Source organism: Spathaspora passalidarum (assembly GCF_000223485.1).
Source record: "Spathaspora passalidarum NRRL Y-27907 unplaced genomic scaffold SPAPAscaffold_1, whole genome shotgun sequence".
NCBI lineage: Eukaryota > Fungi > Ascomycota > Pichiomycetes > Serinales > Debaryomycetaceae > Spathaspora > Spathaspora passalidarum.
In genome coordinates this window covers 1,728,893-1,748,763 of record NW_006767425.1, presented here as the reverse complement: position 1 = coordinate 1,748,763, position 19,871 = coordinate 1,728,893, and the positions used below count along the sequence as shown (strand labels likewise).

Genomic DNA, 19,871 nt, shown 5'->3' with positions numbered 1-19,871 from the left:
AAGTGGGCACCACCTCATGTCTGCTTCCATGCATTGAATGGTCAATGTTCTTTTAGAGGATGGCGTTCCACTACCTTTTCCAATACCTAGAATTAATCTGGGAGGTTATTCAGAAGGAAATCACAATGGACCATTTCAAATGTAATGCAGAATTGGGGACAACCTGGTGACCATACGCGGATGCAAACTAGAAATACTCTTCTAAAACACGATTGAAGGAGCTTACCAAGTATTATGTAGTTAAATGTACAAGAATTGTTGAGAATATATAGTGGCAAACGGAAATAAAGAATCTTGTATAAGAGATTCCATCGGACTTATACGGATCATTTCTCTGACAAGGTTCAGCGCTAGTTTCAGATAAAGTATGCTTGCTTGCTTAACGCTCAATGAATCCTCGTGAAATCACAATGTTTTCATTGTCTTTATCATCATTGTATAAAATTAGCAACCAAACCCACTTGAGCCGACGCCTACCGGATCACGTTCACGGTATTTGGGGCGCAACGGCTTTAAGAAAAAAAAATTGAGACAAGCAAAATTTCACATCTCCTTATAACCACAACAACAAGATATACTTGCTCAATGATAATATAGTGTTCTTTTTGAGTAGTTCCTTTCTTTATAGTCACATCATCACAGTGTAAATATGATACCACGTGTGTTTAAGCCGAACATACTTTTCAAAGCAAGATGTGCTGTCAGGTTCTCCACTAGAACCTACTATGCACCTAAACCGCGGTTGAATCATCGGGTATTAGGAGCAGCCACGGGAGTTGTCTCAGCATCTATACTTTTATATTACAACAGCCAAAGAATAAGCAATGATGTTCACGCGTTAGATACATCAATTCATGAACTCCCCGTCCAGGAGGTGACTCGTGGAGAAACATACGAAATGTCACTCTACAAAGCATCACAACGAGAAGAAACTGAACAATACGAGGAATTCCGGATACAAAAGAAATCACATCCAAATATAATCAAGCGAATATACTACTACATTCGATTCACGCTTACCGACTACGTCATCGACCCCACAATAACATTTATCCGATTCATGGAACTATCCCTCATATTCGTTCCACTACTAATTACCTCGCCCATATGCTGGATAGGGAAAAGAAATTCAGGAGCAAAGTTATGGTACAAGATGTTGCGTCACGCCGCCGAATTAGCAGGTGCAAGTTTTATCAAATTGGGTCAATGGGCGGCATCAAGAACCGATATCTTCTCGCAGGAAATGTGTCATGAATTGGGACAATTGCATCTGAATGTAAAACCCCACAGTTTGAGAGCCACCAAGAAGATCATCAGCAAGAGTTTTGGTGACGTTCCCTTTGATGAGATTTTCGACGAGTTTAATGAGGAGCCGATTGGGGTCGGTGCCATTGCACAAGTATACATTGGGAAACTTTCCCAGAAAACTCTAGAGAGGATTGATGATGAAGAAAGTCACGAAGGGAAAGACCGTTGGCATTTGAAGCTCTTTCAAAAGATCTTGTCTAGTGAACTTCACGAGCCGTTGTCTTCTAGTCAGTGGGTAGCTATTAAGGTTTTGCACCCTAATGTTGAAGTCAAAATCAGTCGAGATTTAAAGATCATGAAATTCTTTGCTCATTTGGTTAATGTCCTTCCAACTATGGAATGGTTATCGCTTCCTGATGAAGTTGAGCAATTTTCGATATTAATGAGATTGCAATTAGATTTAAGAATTGAAGCGTTGAATTTGGCAAGATTCAGACTGAATTTTAAAGATAGGTTGGATATACATTTCCCGAAGGCATTCTTGCAATTCACCACCAGAGATGTTCTTGTTGAATCGTTCATTGTGGGTGTACCTATGAGTAAAATGTTATCGCTTAAGGACAACTTTGGAAAAAACTTGTCCAAAGAAGTAAGTGACAAAGGTTTAGATGCATTCTTGAAAATGTTAATCTTGGATAATTTCGTCCATGCCGATTTACACCCTGGTAACATGATGGTGCGTTTCTACAAAAATGACTTATTCCAGTCAGAGAAGGAATACAAGATTGTCAAATCAAGTCAAGAAGTCGATAATGACAAGATTGTTCATGAATTGTTAGCATTGGGTAATGACGAAGCCGCATGGTGTCGTAAGTTAGCTGAGCTTTACCGTGACGGATACCATGCCGAGGTTTGTTTTCTTGATGTTGGGCTAGTCACGGAATTAAACGAGGTGGACCGAGTAAACTTTCTTGATTTATTTAAAGCATTATCGGAATTTGATGGGTATCACGCTGGTGAATTAATGGTGGAAAGGTCACGAACTCCAGAAACCGTAATTGACAAGGAAATGTTTGCCTTTAAAGTGGAGAAATTGGTTGATCGAATGAAATCAAGAACTTTTACCTTGGGGAATATAAGTATTGGAGATTTACTTGATCAAGTCATTGGCATGGTTCGTAAACACCATGTGAGAATGGAAGGGGATTTCATTACTGTTGTTGTGGCAATTTTGTTGTTAGAGGGAATAGGAAGACAATTGGACCCACAATTGGACTTATTTGCTAGGTTCGTATACGCTTTATTATTTGGATTTCCCACTGAGAATGATCTCGGGATGTTTTTCATTCAGTAGTGGCGGGGAATCCAAATGTTCTTGTACATAGAAACAGTCAATTACTAACGATTTCAGTTCCTTGCCTGTGTTGAGAAAACTCGGGGTGCTGAAAGAAGGTAGAGAAATATTGACCAATGAGAATGCATTAAGCATGATTAAGGTGTGGTTGGCATTAGAAGTTAGACAATTTATCAATGCTTCCATTCGGGATGTATGTATATTTAAAGTTTACCTGTTGTGGGAATAATTATACTAACTTGTTTCTAGATTCATGTTTTGGTTAAAGCAGATATGCTTAGTCCGAATGTTTAAATTTGACTGCAAAAAAAAAAGAAAAGAAAAAGTTCTGATAGAATGATACATAGGAATAGATAGAACTAACACTGGTTCTTACTGTATTGTAGTGGCCACTGCATTTTAAGTCAATGTAAGCTTGGTGGGAATAGCAATTGAACCATAACATGAAGCAAAAATGTTTTTGGTCCTAGTGCTTTTGTAGCGCCAAGCAGTTTCTGTGGTTTTTTGCGTACCTAAAAAAAATTCACCACAAATGGGTGCAAACATTTTATTTAAACTCGGTCCCATCTACAAAAAAAGTTAAATCACATAAAACTATTTTATTTACTTCTAAACTACATCTAGCTATCTAACTATAAATCTATGCCAAATCATTTAACAATCAGAACCATTAGCGAGAACCCTTATACCGAAACAACACCACTAATTCCCAGATCAAATACAATGTGATTTCCAGTTAGTTATGATCAGAACGAGTATGCATCAATCCAAAACGCTTCCACTAATACTGACGCACCGGCAAATGAGTCAAGTTATACTGCTGTTGGAGTTAATTCATCAACTGAGCAGCAACTACCACCTATTCCTACAACTTTGGATATTTTTCAAATTCTTGCGTTCCTAATTGATCGTGACTTAACGAGGACAGAAATAAAGTTGGTTTTCATTTCAATAGGCTTGTGCTTGTTTGCATTATGTTCATCACTTTTATTCCTTAAATGGTCCAGCTTATCGCACTTTTGCATAAGCTATTTATGTTTCACATTTGATTAGTAACTCTAGGATTATAGATGTTTGGTTTGGGTCTGGTTTAGGTCTGGTTGCGGTTTGGTTTGGTTTGGCCTGAAACGGTCTGGTTTGGCCTTGTTTGGCCTTGTTTAGTCTGGTTAGTCTGTGTTGGTCTGGGTTGGCTGCTCTGGTTTGGTCGGGTTTGAAAAGCTGTTGGTTCATTTAATTGTTAATATTTGTATAGATTTATACTTGCTAATTTAATAGATGGAAGTTTTTATATATATAAATTCCACTAGTATTATTCCAGAGCGATATAAATACCTGTTCCTGAGACCCTGTAGCCGAGCAAAACTCAGCAATGGCCCCATTCCATCTATGGAATGTAAATCCAATTTCTAGCAAAGTTATGACAAGTGGTGCCTGCTATGTTTTGATTCTTGCCTTTGTTGTATATATATATTAATTTGACCTGAAACTTACGTCGAGGACTAGTCTTTAAATAGTGCTACAAACCTATGTAATGCTATTAGCCATAACAAGCATATTTTGAAAAGCATGCTCTAAAAAGATGCAAGAGTTTCCACGAACTGACATATTATTACATAATCCTAGTCCGGAAGTTGTTCTGCTCGAGCGTATTTTAGGTTATGTTTTGGTCAAACGATATATGCTTAGCTTGAATGCATAGGAGATTTGGTTGCGAAAAAAAAATAGTAATTATAATAGAATGATACATAGCAATAAATAAAAAAGTTACAACTTTATGCTCCAACTTGCATCCTGTTAGCCAGCACTTGAGTGTAACACAATAAACATTTTTAACTTGATTTAGCAATTATAGTTCAGGTTAAATCAATGTAACAATAGACTGGACAATCTTAACTCTAATTTGTGTTTTTGGTTCGCATAATCACAATTACAGTCGTGCCGAGGGAATAGTATGGTGCCGTACACTACCACGTTGATTGTGCACTAATTGCTCGCATACAAATTCCCTTTTTAGGAATCCAATGTAACTGGCTGGTCTTTGTGACTTGACGATGTGTTACAAAAATGAGGGGGCGAAACCATGGGAACAATAACAAAGTCACGTGTAAGCACCAAAATGCTTGCTTTGCAACTCTGTTTGTATGGCGGTGTCACTTTTCCACCATTCTGTTCTTATTTTTCGGGCCAATTCACACGACCTCCCATCTTTCTCTCTCTCTCCCCCCCAGCTGATTTGTATCTTGATTGTCCTTTGTTCTAAAAATGACAAGATGTTATTATATTCCCCAAAATTTCTTTGTTAGACTTGCATCTCCCCAATCAATCCATATTGACTTATTTTTTTATAGATACAATTCATCACCTGAAATTCACCAATTCACGACTTGACTACGGAGGCTTCTCACTATCAACAATCCCACAAAGCACAAGGAGTAAATTGGAAATTTCGCTTACAACCTTAAAATTTTCCCCCCTTTGTTTCGTGGCTTCATTTTCTCTCTCTACCACTCCCCCTCACTTTTCCACACATAACCATGGCCGATTTACTGATTTACCGTCTGTCGTCCATGGCACTCAATACATCCCTGATTAATGCCGAAAAGGAAGAGCTAGACGAGGAATTTCACAGAAGAGATCATCCATCCCCACATTCACAAATGCAACCACCGCTGCAGCCACCGCTGCAGCCACGCAAGCTTCGACAACTGCCCCAGCCCAGACAACATTTACAACACTTGCACACTCATCTGCACCCGCATCTGCCCTTGCAACAACAACAACAATATCAATCCTCACAAAGCGATAATGTGGAATACACACCCAGAAGCTATGACGACAATTCATCACCAATATCATCTTCCAGCGACTTCAACCTCGCGCAAGTGCCTACGCGATCAACTTTTGAAAATCAGAATATGTCCCGATATAGTCATAGCAACAGCAGTCACCGATCAACTCCACAGCCACGATATTCTGAAGATTACATCAAGCAGAAGGAATTGGAGTTCCTTGAACTGGATGAACAAGGATGGATCCATGGATACGACATCCCCTATTCAATAATAACATTTGAACCATTGCAGGAAGACACTACCAAGAAGAAGCTTGTACGTAGCTACGACCAGAACATGTTTGCCCCTAAATTAGTTCTTGATGAAATTGAACACGCGGCATTCCTGCGCAAGAATTCAGCAGGATCACAATCACTAAGTACAGTGCATTCCCATGGCCCACCCACCGAAGACCAATTGAAGGATATATCACAAACGACAATTGGTGATGTGTTTTACAATGAAGATTATCCTGGTGCATTTGCAGGGTATTTGTCCATACCAAGAGTCACATATAATGTGCCTAATGGATACCGTAGTAGCAGACATCAGAAATTATGCCAAGATGTGCCGAAGTTGATCTACCTGACTCACTTAAACCACGACAATTTGACATATGTGTTTGGTGGATTGTACGTGAATAAAGCATCGAATTTCAAACACTTGGGATTACCGCTTGATGTTGATTTAGCTCGCGTATCGGTGAAGTTCCCCTACCAATTACCACCCTTTGTCAACACAAAACTCATGACCAATCCTTTTATGCAATCCTACCCAAACTTCTTTATGTTTAATGCCCAAAGGGGGTCCGTTACTTGTTTGGACACGGCACAAATGGAGGAATATCCCCTGGGGATCAATGCCATGACTGGTACACAAGTCTCCAAGCGACATTTCTTCTTTTATGGAGGGTGGTCAATTGTTGATCGACTGGTTAGTTATAACCCTGAGATGGACCGATGGTTGATTCACAAGGATTTCGTGTTGAATGAAGATGGATATATCGTCGACACCGTCACGTTGAAGTTCACCAAGGTTAAGTTGTCAGGCAAGGAGAATTCGTTTATTACGTTGGGAAGAATGGGAAATGGGATATGCGCCAATGTGTATGATGGTGGGGAGTACATGAATTCGTTTCCCCGAGCACCCCTGCCTCCGATATTCACAGCAACTACCGTTCCATATACAGCAGAACGAGCTCCAGGAACCCGAACAGGTACAGCAGCAAGTAGTTTAGCCAGTGGGGTCAATAATGGAGTCAGTCATAGCAAATCACCTAACCGAGAGCTTAGCTTTGCCACCACCAGTCATACAAGTGTGAATCTCAAATTTAACAATTTAAAAAATGAGGACGCTGGTTCATTCACAGCAAGCAATGCGTCAAAGCATTCATCATTACATCGGATAGTTACTACTAACTCCGTTGAATCACAAAGTTCATCGGAGAATTCTGGTAAGTTGCCACCTCCTCATATCCCCCCACCTGTCTTGCCATCACAGTTACAGAATAATAAGCATCAACCTCCAAGTATTGGCAAATTGAGAATCAATCCGAATTTACCAGCTGTAAACAATTCTCCGAGTGCTACCACGGGTACACCAGCAACAACAACATCGACAACCACGGCTACCCCATCCACAACATTATTGCAAACCCCTTCAAGCTCAACCACCAAGATGATGGGGAATGTACTTGCTAAATCAACCAGGATTTTCCACAGACATAGACATACATTATCCGATGGTAGTCCGGGAGGTAGTGGAAGTTCAGGAACAGCTGGTGGTACCAGTAGTTCTAACACAAATAATCAATCACCAAGCCAAGACTCAGGATCATTACTGAGCTCACGATCAAGAATCAGATCACCACATCCACTAAAGTACAGTTATTCTCAACGACACAAGGAGCATCGATCAAAGTCGCCTAATCCCGGGACAACAAACTCAAGACCAGGCTCGAGAACTGTTTCGCCTAATCTTGTGGCCACCAAGGCTGTACCTCCAGGTCAATTGAACACTCCAACTACCACGTCGAGCACAATTAATACTGTGAGTACTACATCAACCGCGGGATTTGCTGGGTCTGTATCTAACTTAATCAATGAATCATCCACACCAACACCAACCACTCACACGCCTTCGATTAAGTCTGAAAATCTGAGTCCTACTCCAAATCCAGTGGGCGTGCCTGTATTACCCTCGCAATCACAACCAAACCAATCCAGTTCAAGTCCACAAATCCAATACCCATTCCCTAGTTACATCCTCGATGGCGAAACATACAAATCCAATCGTCGTGTTAATATCAGCAACAATGGCCGCTTTGACGATTTGGAAGAAGTGGCTCTGATTGTCTCGGAAGAAGACCCCAGTGGAATCAAGAAGCACCATGAAGGTAACGAAAATGTCTTGTTTAACCAAGCCTCGTCCATTGCTTGTGTGGTTGTGTTTGTATATGGTGGGTTCATCATGGATAATATTGGTGTTGATGGAATACAGCATTTCCGCGCCACGTCAGACTTGTTAAAGATTGAATTGTCAACACGAGGAAACGATGAGAAACGCGGTTTAGGCGGGTTTTCATTCTTGCCCGAAGCGCTTGTTTCTAGTGTGGGTACGCCCAAGGATGGTCATTTTGATATTAGTGTTGAAGATGGAGAATGGCCCGAGGCACGAGGATATTTCGCCCTGGTGTTGATTGATCACCAGGACCAAAGTCTTGAGGAGAATTGCGCTTTTGAAGTAGCCATCGACCCAAGCTGTTCCTTAAAACCAGGGCTTGCGAACCAGATACCACCGAATAGTTCTTCGTCGTTTCAATTACCCCAGATTGACACCCCTGCAGCTGACGAGGGTAATGGTGCTAGTTTCCAATGTGGGTCTGTCCTCAATGAATCGGAAATTTCGCAAGCGGAACAGTACCTTTCCAGTAAGGCGTTGCTTGTGCAAGGTGGATGTGACGATTCGAATAATTTCTTTAGTGATTTCTGGTTGTTTGTTTTCCAAACTGGTAAATGGGAACGGTTGAACACGTATGTGTACGACTACTTCAATGTGCCGCTCGATCCTAATGAGGATGATGATCTTAACAAGTACACTCCACAAACGGAGGTGGAGACTCCAGAATTAAAGCCGGCGGAGTTGCGAGGATGTCACCATACTGCGATGTATTACAAGAATGAAGAGCGGGATTACTTGTTCTTTATCGGTGGGTTGCGCCAGGACTATTTACGTAATTTTGACAAGGTTCCTTACAAGAGTGATAAATTTGATGTTGCCCGGTTTGCCCGATTCCCGTTGTGTACCGACAACTCGATATTCATCCGGGTATCCGTGTTGAATATCCAAACACAGACATGGAGGTTCATGAAGTATCACTACGATGTTAAGCACACCATTACAGAAAAGTATGTTAATCAAATCATGAACATTCCAGGGTTGATGCATGCCCGATTGTGTAATCTTGGTGGGATGATTAGTATGCTGGAGAAGAATATCATTATTGGACACGGATTTGCGTTGTTTTCACCGGAACAAAAGGCAATGTTGGAAGAGATGAAGAAGACTATTCCATTTGATGAGTTTTTATTTGGTGGTCATATAATGATTACGTTTCCTGGGTTATAATAGTTCCTATATAATATATAGTTATCAAGAGCAAACTAATAATTTTAATTTATTATTATTATTTTTTTTTTTGTAGTTGATATTTTTTCACATCTCCACCAAAGGAAAATTTTCAACATCTAAAAAAAAAAAAAAAAGACTGACCGGTTGTTGGTTGCCATCAAGAAGGAATATCAAAGCACAATGTTTGGATTAGGAGGAGCCCCACAAGTTACATCACAACAAAAGTTGCAAGCGGCAGAAGCCGAATTAGACATGGTAACCGGCATGTTCAACGCTTTGGTTAACCAATGTCACAACAAGTGTATTTCTAAGCAATACAATGAAAGCGACGTCACCAAACAAGAAGCTCTCTGTTTGGACAGATGTGTTGCCAAGTACTTTGAAACCAACGTGCAAGTGGGTGAAAACATGCAAAAGTTGGGTCAATCCGGTGCTTTTATGGGAAGAAAGTAGAATTAGAATTTTTCTGTATATATACAAGCTATAAATATAAAACGTTTATACTCCTAACGCCCTACGTAGTCTTAGTTTAAATCCTTCGAGCGTGTTGATCTTGGGACGAACGTCAAGGAAGAAACTGGGCCCCGTGGTGCCCTCGCTCCCATAGAAATCAATCACATACTCGACTGAAACGCCACAACGGTCCACGGTCCAATCATGACGGTCAAATGGCTTGGCGTAACCCAACACTGACGATTTGAACCATGCTCGCGGAGTCAACTTCTTCAGGTCACCTTTGAACGAAGTTAATGAAACGCCGCCACATTTCTGGTGGGTCTCTTCAGCATAGGGCGCTTCCCACATCTGGATATGTCTCCATGCTTGCTCATTGACAGCGTTATGAATAGGAACAACGGTTTTCATATCCTCCTTCTCTGGATTCCACTGCTTACGTTTCATAGCGTCAAAGAATTGCTTCTGCGAGGGGTAGATCCAATTACTGTCTGCAGATGTTCGTGGAATGGAACTTATTTCACGCTCAGTAGCGAGGTCTGAGGGGGCGCCTGCGGTGGTTAGATCCTGGTTGACGGCGTTGGAACTGCATCCTTCTGGTTCTTCTATGGCTTCAGTATTGATCTGCACCGATACGTTGTTCATCCATGCGGATCGGGCGTTATGGTCTACGGGGCATTTAGGTTGGTCTCCAGCAGCAGCTGCAGCAGCAGCAGCTTCCGGCTCTTGCTTTTGCTTGGGTATGTCGACTTGCGGAGCAGGCTTCTTCCATAATGACAACCATGAAGATCTTGTCGATGGATCTACTGGACATTTAGGCTGTTCACTCTCGTCCGCCATTACTTGTTGTTTTCTACACAGTGTAATTACTATCCGTTAATCTTGATTAGCTGAAATTTTCAAAAAAAGAAAAACCTGGATCTCTATTTATCACGTGACGAGATGTTTTTTGCTACATACCATTTCTAATAAACCTTCTTCTTTTCATCAATAGATAATGAACCAGCACCGGCATTGACCACCAACAACAATCCACCGACAATACTCAATATTTGAAAGAACTCGTACTTCAAGAAATCGCGATGTGAATCCTTGCTTCCGTAGAGCCAGAATTGGTTAACTAAAACATTGTAAATGAGCAACAAAATCAGCATCACAGCAGCTGCGAATTTGGTCTTGTACCCAACAATAATGGACAAACAGGAAATTGAGCCAATAACAATAATAAATAATCTGCCCATGGACCAACCGGAACTAAACACAAACCCGGTGAATAACAACACCAACAAGATTCTTCCTGCCAAGAGTAAATACTTTCTATTGTCGGTGTTATTAATCATTGGTAATCCAGGCATGTTCAAACTTCTCTTGTCTCTCACAATCGAATCAGCAAACGCAAGAACTAAACCCCCAACAACCGACAAGTTACGCAAGATGAACTGGGCATCGAAGATAAGCCCATACCCCAATCCTTGAACGATAACGACAAAGATCAACGCTGAGGTGGCAATGTTGCTCTTTTTACGGATAATCACGGCAGTCAGGGCCACAGACATGAGCACGATGTTGTTGACTAAAAAGAACACAGTAAACCACTTCCAGTATCTCCGATAATTGTGCAAATAGTACACTTGCTCCGACCATTGAGATATGATTCTAATGGTGTCTTCGTAAAACGTAGCCACGAGGAATGCTCTGGCAATGGCAGGCACAAATGGCTTCAATGGTCGAAAGTATTTATCAATCAGGTCCTCCACTTGTTTGGAGAATTGTTCGAATTTTTCCAAAGGTGATGTATTAGGAGTGGTGGTGGAGTTCATACGTGGGATTGGTTGTTGGGGCATGGGGACCCCACCGCGATTGAATTGATTGTTGAACTGGTTGTTGAATTCTGAATGACCACGATATGACATGGCGGTATTATTACTTTTTTAAAAAAAAATATTCAATGGGACTGTCTGTAATGCTCCCACGGGTGACAGAATATATATGGATCAAACAATTGGAGTAACCTTGAGAAAGAAATCACCTGCTAATTGCTTTGATTTATTCACAGGCCCCCTCCTCCCCCCACGACAAAACGAGAAGATGCCACGAAATCCACTACCATCAAATTTTGTGTGGTCGTGCGCGTTGTCTAAAATTGTACAATTTCCTAATTAGGATGTATATGTAAACTATACGCTAACTTTAGCTAATCTCATATTACCATGTTTTCTAACTTCCATATCCATCAACTCTCGAATCCGATGACTACCAGCAATGGCAATTGCCAAGACCAGTTCTAACCTATCCAACGGTAATTTATCCTCCAACACTACCAACGCTAATTTTTCACTCTTACCTATAACACCAATGGTTAAACTACACATGTCGTTTTCCTCCAAGGTGTTTAAATCAAGTAATGCACTGGTTTGATCATATAACCCGGCATTCACTCCACTTACATAATCATACATCGCTATACCAGCATCTATCAATGCTAATGTGACTGCGTTAGTCATGGCAGCAAGCAACCCTCCGTCTTGAGCCAATACTTGAACGGTGACTGAAATAAGCGTTCTTGGATAGAGATGCCCCATTATGCATTCATTGAATGTTCTCTCTAATGTAGTTTTCAACTCGGTGATTCGCTTATCAGTCTTGGATCGTTTCTTACGCTCAAAAGTGGAGAAGTTAGCAAGCAGAACATTGACTTCTACCGTGGATGACGTAGCGTTAACTTGTGATTTCATGGCGGGTTCCATGGGTCCTCGAACCATGCAGATTATCTTTGTGTTTCCTTGCTCAACATATGATGATCCATCGGCAGAATGTGGATGAGTGTTGATTTTACATTCAAATCGACGGAGTTCATTCCAACGACGTCCATCAATTCTTAATCCTTCCGGTGAGTATAATTCCATTGTATGCTTCTATTAATGTAGTCTGGTTGATGTTTAATCATCGCAATGAACCCGAAAAAAAAATTAAATAGATGTAGATTCTGTGCTTGGTAGCGCAATTTATTGCTTGGCTGAAAAATTATACATGTCTTGTATTTTTAATTACTTACAAATATTGACGGTTATAACTCCTTCTTGGAGCTTAAATCGGCCAGTTTGCTCTCTAACTTATCGATAAATACCCCCAAACACCAACAATTACACAAATAAAACCCAATACTAGCATAAAGCAACCCATAGTCAAACGTATTTACCCCCTCAAACTCCAACAAATATGCAAAATATAACCAAGCGCCTTGACTCACAACCCAACTCAATAACACTACCACTCCCTTGACTTTATTCGCGGTTAACAAAGTCGATTTCGATAAGTAATGGGGCAAGAATATCAAGAACCATATAAAGTATTGTGATGTAACCACCTTATTAAACGTAACAAATGTGAATGTTTGTAAGAATAACGTTGACACGAGGTCTGTCTGGGCAAATGTCAATGGGATGATCAATGACGAGAGAAGCAACTGAGGTATGAATGTGAATTTCTCAATGTCGTTGTACGATGTAGTTGCAAAGGGGAGGGCAGATTTATAGTAGAGTGCCATGTTGTAGATGCTAAAATTGTGGCGATGATCAAGTCGGGTGAGGTGGTACAAGTATGAATTATCTATGAATTCGTATCCGTATACCCAATACATTCCTAATGTGAGTACAACCACGGTGATTATTGTCGATATGAAAAATTGCAAGTTTTTCAAGTTGACTAGGTTCAAAATTGGAATTTGTTTTATAAATGGTGTGCTTTGTAAATATAATAATATGCTAGGCAAATATATGATTGGATATATCTTGAAATGGATGGCTACACCTAACCATATCCCGGAAACTACAACATTATCCCTGACAATTAAATAGTACACTGACAACATAATCATGACAGTAAGCACACTTTCTGAAGATCCTCTTGTGCTGATTGTAATAACCATAGGATTAATCAACCAAATTGCACTCAACGACATAATCTTTCTTTTCGTCAATGTTTGGTCTTTGGCAAGCAACTTCATAATGAGGTACCCCGTGATCAAATCACAAGCCATAAACAAAACCTTGCCAAAATTATACCATATCGCATTGTCAAATAAGAATGTGAAGTTATTGGGAATCAACAACCAGCTGAGTAAAGGTGTGTATCGGTATGTTTCTCTCAAATAGGGTGATTGTCCGTTATACACGAATTGAGAAGCGTCAGAAAAGACAAGATAATCAATGTCGGTATAGTTTACCACCATATATTTGTCTTGATATAGACCATACCCAAAGAATGCAATTCGTAGGATGATTGACACGATTAGCACATGTTTGATTTCAATCATTGTTGGTGTGTTGTAAATATAAATCTAAAAAAAAACAAATAGACAACAAAAAAAAAGAGTAATAAATGTAGGTGAACTTGCAAGCGAAGCAGATATGGCCAACCCACAGGAAGAAGTTTACAAACAATATTTGAATTATGATTGGGACTCATTCGATGAGTTCCAACAGGGGTTATCTGAAATCTTGGATAACCATTTAGAAACTTTGAAAGAACAAGACCCAAGCATAACTAGTATACCTGCCTTGGACAAGCAGCAATTAACCAATCAAGCCAAGGTGTTCTTTTTCTGTAACAAGACAGGAGAAATTTTAAATTTGGAAGATTATGAAGATTGGAAGTTACATAATGGAGATAAATACATCAAGAGCAAACAAGTGGAGGAGGTACAAGAAGACAGTAGTGCGCCATATACTTCCAATTATCAAAATGTGGTGGAATTGATCATGTCAGGAAAACCAGTTCCTGGAATTAAACAAATTCCTGATACGGTGTTATCCGGACAAGGATCAACTGCTAGTCAATCACAAAGAGCCAAGCCATGGGAGAAAAACTAATCTGTATAATCTATATTTTATCTATAATAATTTAATGTAAGAATCTCATCACTGCTTCAAAAGCAGCCAATGCCGCCGCATTGGCAGGGAAAGATCGTAATATCGAAGGACCAAAGCCTCGTGTAAAACCAGAAATCCCACCACGTTCTCTATAAATGTATTTGACGGCATCGATCCATCTAGGGAACTTCTTTTCAGCTGCATGTGGGGAATCAGTCATGATGGTTTGCTTCACTACGTCAGCGGGGTATGCGAAAATCCAGAAAACAGTAGCAGATAACCCACCACTCCAGAAGTTGATTGCTGGTTTCAGAAGCTTGGTGTTTGCTTCAAACCATTGTGTGAACAATTCGTATGATCCCCACCAGAATACGAAATTAGTTCTAAAAATCATTGTCAGCAATAACCCGCTATATATCCCTCTTATCCCACTGACTTTGTATAACTTAGTAGCAACATCTATAGGTCCAGTATACAACTTGGTGTTGTTGTTATATTGAATCTGTAATCTTGCCTTGAACTGTTCAATTGGTGCCGCCACAAAACTGACAGTCAACCCACTACCTAATCCAGCAACTACATGACCCATCAAAGGCAACTTTTCCTGGTCAGGGTAGACATTCTCCTTAATTAATCGTCTGTACACGTGCAAACTGCCCAACATGACAGAATCCATAAGCACCCAACCAACGAGAGGTGGAGTAAATCCTTTATAAAACCCCAAGGGACCCTCACGACGCAATGTTTGTAATACACAATCAATAGGACCCCGAAATTGTCCCGCAGGTGCTGTCTGGAGTCGCACCTTGACGGTATCGAATGGATGACCCACGACATTTTTCATAACTCCCGAGGCCATACCAGCTACAAAACCGAGATATCGTGGTGGTTGGTTAGGTTCGTGCCTTTCATGGCGTTGCCAGAGCTCTTCTTCTTTATCTTCTACTACTATGGACATGGTTGGTGATCTAGAGAAAGTTTACTGCAAGTTGGGTGGAAATTCGATTCACTGATTCATATATATATTTTTCTTCATCTGGCGCGCGCCGGTTTTGGTTTGAGCGGAGATATGGAATAAGAAAAAAATCGCCGCTATCGGGCGGTGAGTCAGACAAAGAAGACCGTGTACGTTGTGAAGTGGACCGCTGACTAGAACTAATGGAGTGATAATAAATATTAGTAATCCTATGATGTTTTGATTTGGACATGTGAGTGCGTCTTTCAACCACAATGGCTCTACCTTCCGTTGGTTCACAATGTATCGGGTTAGCAAAGGTATTCACAGCAATGACTATATACGAACAGTTACTATCCTGATATGATATCTTGGTGAATTTGGTAATAGTTGACTCCCGTTTGGCAACTGAAATGGGCAAATAATCCATTTGAAATATTGGTTTCATGCCACCATAATTCCAGGTGTTTCCTTCAATTGAGCCAGTACTCTACTCAATAGTACTCCCACATTACCAACATCAATCACAGTATCCACTGAGCTATAGGAAATCCTACTTTATCATGAAAATTTGTGTATTATTTAGCTGTACTGGTCTACTTGGTATAAATGTCGCAGGTATCCCGACATTTCATATCGTACGACATATTTCATCCCACTTATTTCTCCAACCCAACGGAAAAAAAAATGCTTAGACAATCCCATTTCAGTTCTTTGTATTATTGCCATTCAAATGAGTCAGCCAATAAAAAAGGAACCACAACCAGACACAATCAAACAAGAATGGCAAGAAATTCCACTTAAGGCATGCACAGCCGATGAATTGAACGACACTCGGTACCACATCATGAAGTTCATCTCCAAGCAGGATGTTGACATTGTTGATAACTTTGTGAAGCCGGTGAGGTTACATCGGAAGGATCCCCGGAATATCCAGTTCCATCTAACGAGACGCGAGTTGGATATCAGGAAACGCGAGAATGAGGAGCTTAAACGGGAAAAACAAGAGCAGCAAGATGGGGAAGTCCCAGCGGAGAATAATGGTGAGGTTGCGCCCGACAAACCGATGGTTACTCCTGGGGGAGCTAACTTGGCCCAGGTTGCTCCTGACGGTGGTGCTCGTAAACAAAAGAAGAATCTATTCAAGAGGAAAACCCGTCAGATTAACCTTATGGATGACGCCAAGAGGAAACTTCGGTACGAGGAGCATTACCCCTGGGTCATTGAGGATTACGATGGGAAAAATGTGTTTGTGGGGAACTATGAAGCTGGTTCCTCCGAATCTCAGCATGTATTATTTGTATTTGACAAAGATGGATTCAAAATGGTTCCGGCTGAAAAAGTATATCGATTCACACCAAGAAATAAATATGCTACTTTGACATTGGAAGAAGCGGAGGCAAAAATGGAAAGAAATGCCACTGTTCCTAGATGGTTAATGAAACATATGGAAGACAGACTGACTCTGGATACTATTCCTGATCAAAGATTTAGAAATTCTAGTGCTGCCAATGGAGGCAGTACTTTTAATAGAGCCATACAACCGGGACCTTCAAGTTCAAGACCAAGATTGCGAACTGTCATTGGTGGTAGTGCCAGTCGTGAATCTAACGATCGTGATTCTGATCATGACGATTTGGATTACGATGAAGAATTTGCTGATGATGAAGAAGCACCAATCATGGATGGGGATGAAGAAGAGAATAAACTTTCGGAACGGAAAATTAAAAAGGAAATGCTTAAAGCAGCCCATTTCGATGGGAAGTCGGATGTTGAAGGTGATTTGGATGATTTGGATGATTTATTCGAAACTGAAAAGACAAGAAAGGTGGATAAAGAAGGAAAGAAATTACGGAAGGTGTTGAATAAACGAGAAGGTGGAGTTTATGACGATGACGACGATGATGAAGAAGGGTTATTACCATACTTATCTAAATCTGATTTAGAAAGTAATGATGAATCAGATGACGAGGATGAGGTTGTTGTTAAAAAGGAAGATGAAGTCAAGCTTGAAAACAATCAAACTGCCCAACATTATCATCGTACCATATATGTTCATCACATAGATTCTGGGTATGTCACGATCAAAGCACCAGCATCATTCTTGTCTACACTTCCTAAAGGAGAATGGAATCCTCAAGTTCGTCGTAGGCCAACTCCAGATATCACTTCGCCTAAAAAGAAGATTAAATTAGAAGAAAAGTCAGAATCTCCATTAACGGATATTGCTGCATCACCTACCAAGTCACCATCACCAATTGATACAGCAACAACAACAACAACAACAACAACAACAACAACAACTATAGACCTTAATTCATCGGGTCCTGACAATGTCCTAGTCACCGTGAATGATGTTTTGGATATTGTTCGTAATAATCCATTAACCACTAAAGAGCTATTGGTTGGGTTAAAGAGTAGGGTTAGTGCTCACAAAGATAACAAACAAAGAATCATTACTATTGTTAAACAAAACTTGAAATTGGTTGATGGGAAATTAGTCCTTAAAGAATAAATATTACCTAGTCTATCTATAAAATCTCCACTATTTTATCGTCTTCTTCGTCACTTTCTTCGTCGGCGGCATCCACGGGTGCTTCGTCTCTCTTTAACATTTGCACAACTCTATCACATAAATCGACAACTTGTTCATTGTTATTGTCTTTGTGTAATTCCTTGATGATGGCATACACGGATTTGTTTCTGAGGTATTCTCTACCTTGTCTGGTGGTACATAACAACAAGATAGATTCTAAATGGATAGCAATGACTCCATTCAATGGTTCTCTTTGCTTGTCTTCTGGTAACAATTGTAATTCATCAGGCAATTCAAACATATCTTCTTCGTCTATGCCTTCACCAGGGCCAGCTAATGGCAATAAGATAAATGGCAACAAGTTGATTTGTTCATCTTCCAATAATCTCATGTGGGAATTGGTATCAAACAAGGAATTCTTGATTGTGGAACAAACACCTTCTCTTCTGATCTTGGCATCGTACTTTTCGGTAAACACTAATAATTTACTAAGTGGGACAACATTATCGTAGGATTGTGGGGTGACAAAGTATGATCTACCTTGAGTGTACCGGGACAAATCGGCAAAGAAGTAGGCCAAGTAGTCGAAGTTGGCATACTTGTTTAAATTTCTGTCGTATCCCTTGACGAAACAGTCCATGAGACAATCGATGATTTTAGTGGAAGAAAAATGCTTCTTTTGCTCATCGTCGAACTTCTCTATTTCAAACTCGAGTACCTTGGTGATGTTATCGTTCTTGGCCAAGTTAGTCAATAAAATACACATCAAGTCGCAATTGACATTCTTCAAGTTGATGATTTGCGTACACAAATACTTCAAGTAGTCGTCATCTTCGACAATCAAGTTTCTCATGATGAGATCATCACACAAGTTGGCCAATATAGTGATACTTTGTTGCACCATGGTCAGGGAATTGGATTTGCTTAAATTTTTCAAATCGGTAATGGCGGTATAGTTGTCATAGGCAAACACTTGTTGATGTGCGGATTGGGAGTATCCAACAAGATTGTCCAAGGCGATTTGAACAACCGCTGGTTGGGGTGAGTGAAGGAATGATACAAGTTCTTCTAATTCAGTAGGCATGGTTGTTGTTGTTCTATAGTTACTAAGCTCATGAAAAATTTTTGAATTTTTTTTTTTTTTGGTTGCACTCTGATGTCATCTCGGAATAGAAGGATGAGAGCCTTCATGAGATAATGGCCAAAATAACTATTGTCAGGTTCTGGTATAGATTCAGGAGATTATCAGCATCAATACGCTAAATTTCGCTTGAATTTTATCTAAATTAATCTAAATAGGAGCTTCCAAATGGTTTCTTCTCTCATCAAATGTTTGCAACCATAATATAACAACCTGCATATAAAACCATAAGTAGTCAAAATAAAACAGCAGTACTTCTTTCCATATAGTTCTACATATTTCAGTAAGATAATGTACTATGAGCCCTTGTACGATTTGGATTGTTGGTTATATTGTATCCAATGATGTGTGGCCTGGTCCTGTTATCTTTTGACTATGTAGTACTCTATCATGGTATCCCCCAAAAAATTATTTATTTTGCACCTATTTTTGTATATTTCCGACATATTTCGCAAAAATTATACAAAAGTACCAATAGTATCGCCTGCCAAGACAAGTTCATCGGATCGAACGGTAGAGCACCATTCCCGTATCGTACGTTAGTCCACTGTGGCTGCTCCAGTTTATATTATAAAAAAGAAAAACGATTACATAATTCCAACAGCTAATGCAACATCCAAACAAAACAATGTATGTTCTAGCCAAAAGCATCTCCTGATAGCCCCCACCCACCGCCTTAATAAACTTATGAAGAAGCCCTCTACAACAAAGACTATACGAGAGATAGCCACGGCTAAAAGTGAAACTATCATTATCCCGGTAAAATCCATGCCTAACCGCGCAAACCGCGCAAAGATAAGTGCAACCACACTTTTTTCGGTAATTAAGATACGCTCTGTTCTACCTTGTCCC

At 40.2% G+C, this 19,871-nt stretch overlaps 11 protein-coding genes across 11 annotated transcripts; 5 read left to right on the top strand and 6 right to left on the bottom strand. All coding sequences in view use genetic code 12, as the record gives it.

Annotated features, from left to right (window-relative positions):
• Positions 1-522: 522 nt before the first annotated feature.
• On the top strand, positions 523-4,061 carry SPAPADRAFT_64563 (uncharacterized protein; the record flags this gene model as incomplete). Its single annotated transcript, XM_007372788.1, has 3 exons — positions 523-2,535; positions 2,660-2,795; positions 2,852-4,061. 3 exons carry the CDS (start codon positions 650-652, stop codon positions 2,894-2,896), a joined length of 2,067 nt encoding a protein of 688 aa, XP_007372850.1.
• Positions 4,062-5,136: 1,075 nt separating this feature from the next.
• SPAPADRAFT_48431 (uncharacterized protein) lies at positions 5,137-9,060 on the top strand (the record flags this gene model as incomplete). The annotated part of the gene is made up of 1 exon (XM_007372787.1): positions 5,137-9,060. One exon carries the CDS (start codon positions 5,137-5,139, stop codon positions 9,058-9,060), a length of 3,924 nt encoding a protein of 1,307 aa, XP_007372849.1.
• Positions 9,061-9,221: 161 nt separating this feature from the next.
• On the top strand, positions 9,222-9,570 carry TIM10 (protein transporter; the record flags this gene model as incomplete). Its single annotated transcript, XM_007372786.1, has 1 exon — positions 9,222-9,570. One exon carries the CDS (start codon positions 9,244-9,246, stop codon positions 9,514-9,516), a length of 273 nt encoding a protein of 90 aa, XP_007372848.1.
• Positions 9,506-10,372, bottom strand: CYT2 (cytochrome c1 heme lyase; the record flags this gene model as incomplete). The annotated part of the gene is made up of 1 exon (XM_007372785.1): positions 9,506-10,372. The coding sequence occupies one exon, from the start codon at positions 10,354-10,356 to the stop codon at positions 9,562-9,564; it is 795 nt and encodes a 264-aa protein (XP_007372847.1).
• A 109-nt stretch (positions 10,373-10,481) lies between these two features.
• On the bottom strand, positions 10,482-11,429 carry ERV29 (Erv29p; the record flags this gene model as incomplete). The annotated part of the gene is made up of 1 exon (XM_007372784.1): positions 10,482-11,429. One exon carries the CDS (start codon positions 11,427-11,429, stop codon positions 10,482-10,484), a length of 948 nt encoding a protein of 315 aa, XP_007372846.1.
• Positions 11,430-11,645: 216 nt separating this feature from the next.
• Positions 11,646-12,442, bottom strand: SPAPADRAFT_58653 (exosome non-catalytic core subunit; the record flags this gene model as incomplete). The annotated part of the gene is made up of 1 exon (XM_007372783.1): positions 11,646-12,442. The coding sequence occupies one exon, from the start codon at positions 12,420-12,422 to the stop codon at positions 11,694-11,696; it is 729 nt and encodes a 242-aa protein (XP_007372845.1).
• A 64-nt stretch (positions 12,443-12,506) lies between these two features.
• SPAPADRAFT_58651 (glycosylphosphatidylinositol-alpha 1,4 mannosyltransferase I) lies at positions 12,507-13,835 on the bottom strand (the record flags this gene model as incomplete). Its single annotated transcript, XM_007372782.1, has 1 exon — positions 12,507-13,835. The coding sequence occupies one exon, from the start codon at positions 13,829-13,831 to the stop codon at positions 12,584-12,586; it is 1,248 nt and encodes a 415-aa protein (XP_007372844.1).
• Positions 13,836-13,925: 90 nt separating this feature from the next.
• Positions 13,926-14,387, top strand: SPAPADRAFT_130716 (uncharacterized protein; the record flags this gene model as incomplete). Its single annotated transcript, XM_007372781.1, has 1 exon — positions 13,926-14,387. One exon carries the CDS (start codon positions 13,926-13,928, stop codon positions 14,385-14,387), a length of 462 nt encoding a protein of 153 aa, XP_007372843.1.
• On the bottom strand, positions 13,926-15,371 carry SPAPADRAFT_58649 (uncharacterized protein; the record flags this gene model as incomplete). Its single annotated transcript, XM_007372780.1, has 1 exon — positions 13,926-15,371. One exon carries the CDS (start codon positions 15,343-15,345, stop codon positions 14,419-14,421), a length of 927 nt encoding a protein of 308 aa, XP_007372842.1.
• Positions 15,372-16,057: 686 nt separating this feature from the next.
• On the top strand, positions 16,058-18,972 carry TFG1 (transcription factor IIF subunit; the record flags this gene model as incomplete). The annotated part of the gene is made up of 1 exon (XM_007372778.1): positions 16,058-18,972. One exon carries the CDS (start codon positions 16,190-16,192, stop codon positions 17,855-17,857), a length of 1,668 nt encoding a protein of 555 aa, XP_007372840.1.
• On the bottom strand, positions 17,874-18,962 carry HGH1 (Hgh1p; the record flags this gene model as incomplete). Its single annotated transcript, XM_007372779.1, has 1 exon — positions 17,874-18,962. One exon carries the CDS (start codon positions 18,960-18,962, stop codon positions 17,874-17,876), a length of 1,089 nt encoding a protein of 362 aa, XP_007372841.1.
• Positions 18,973-19,871: the final 899 nt, after the last annotated feature.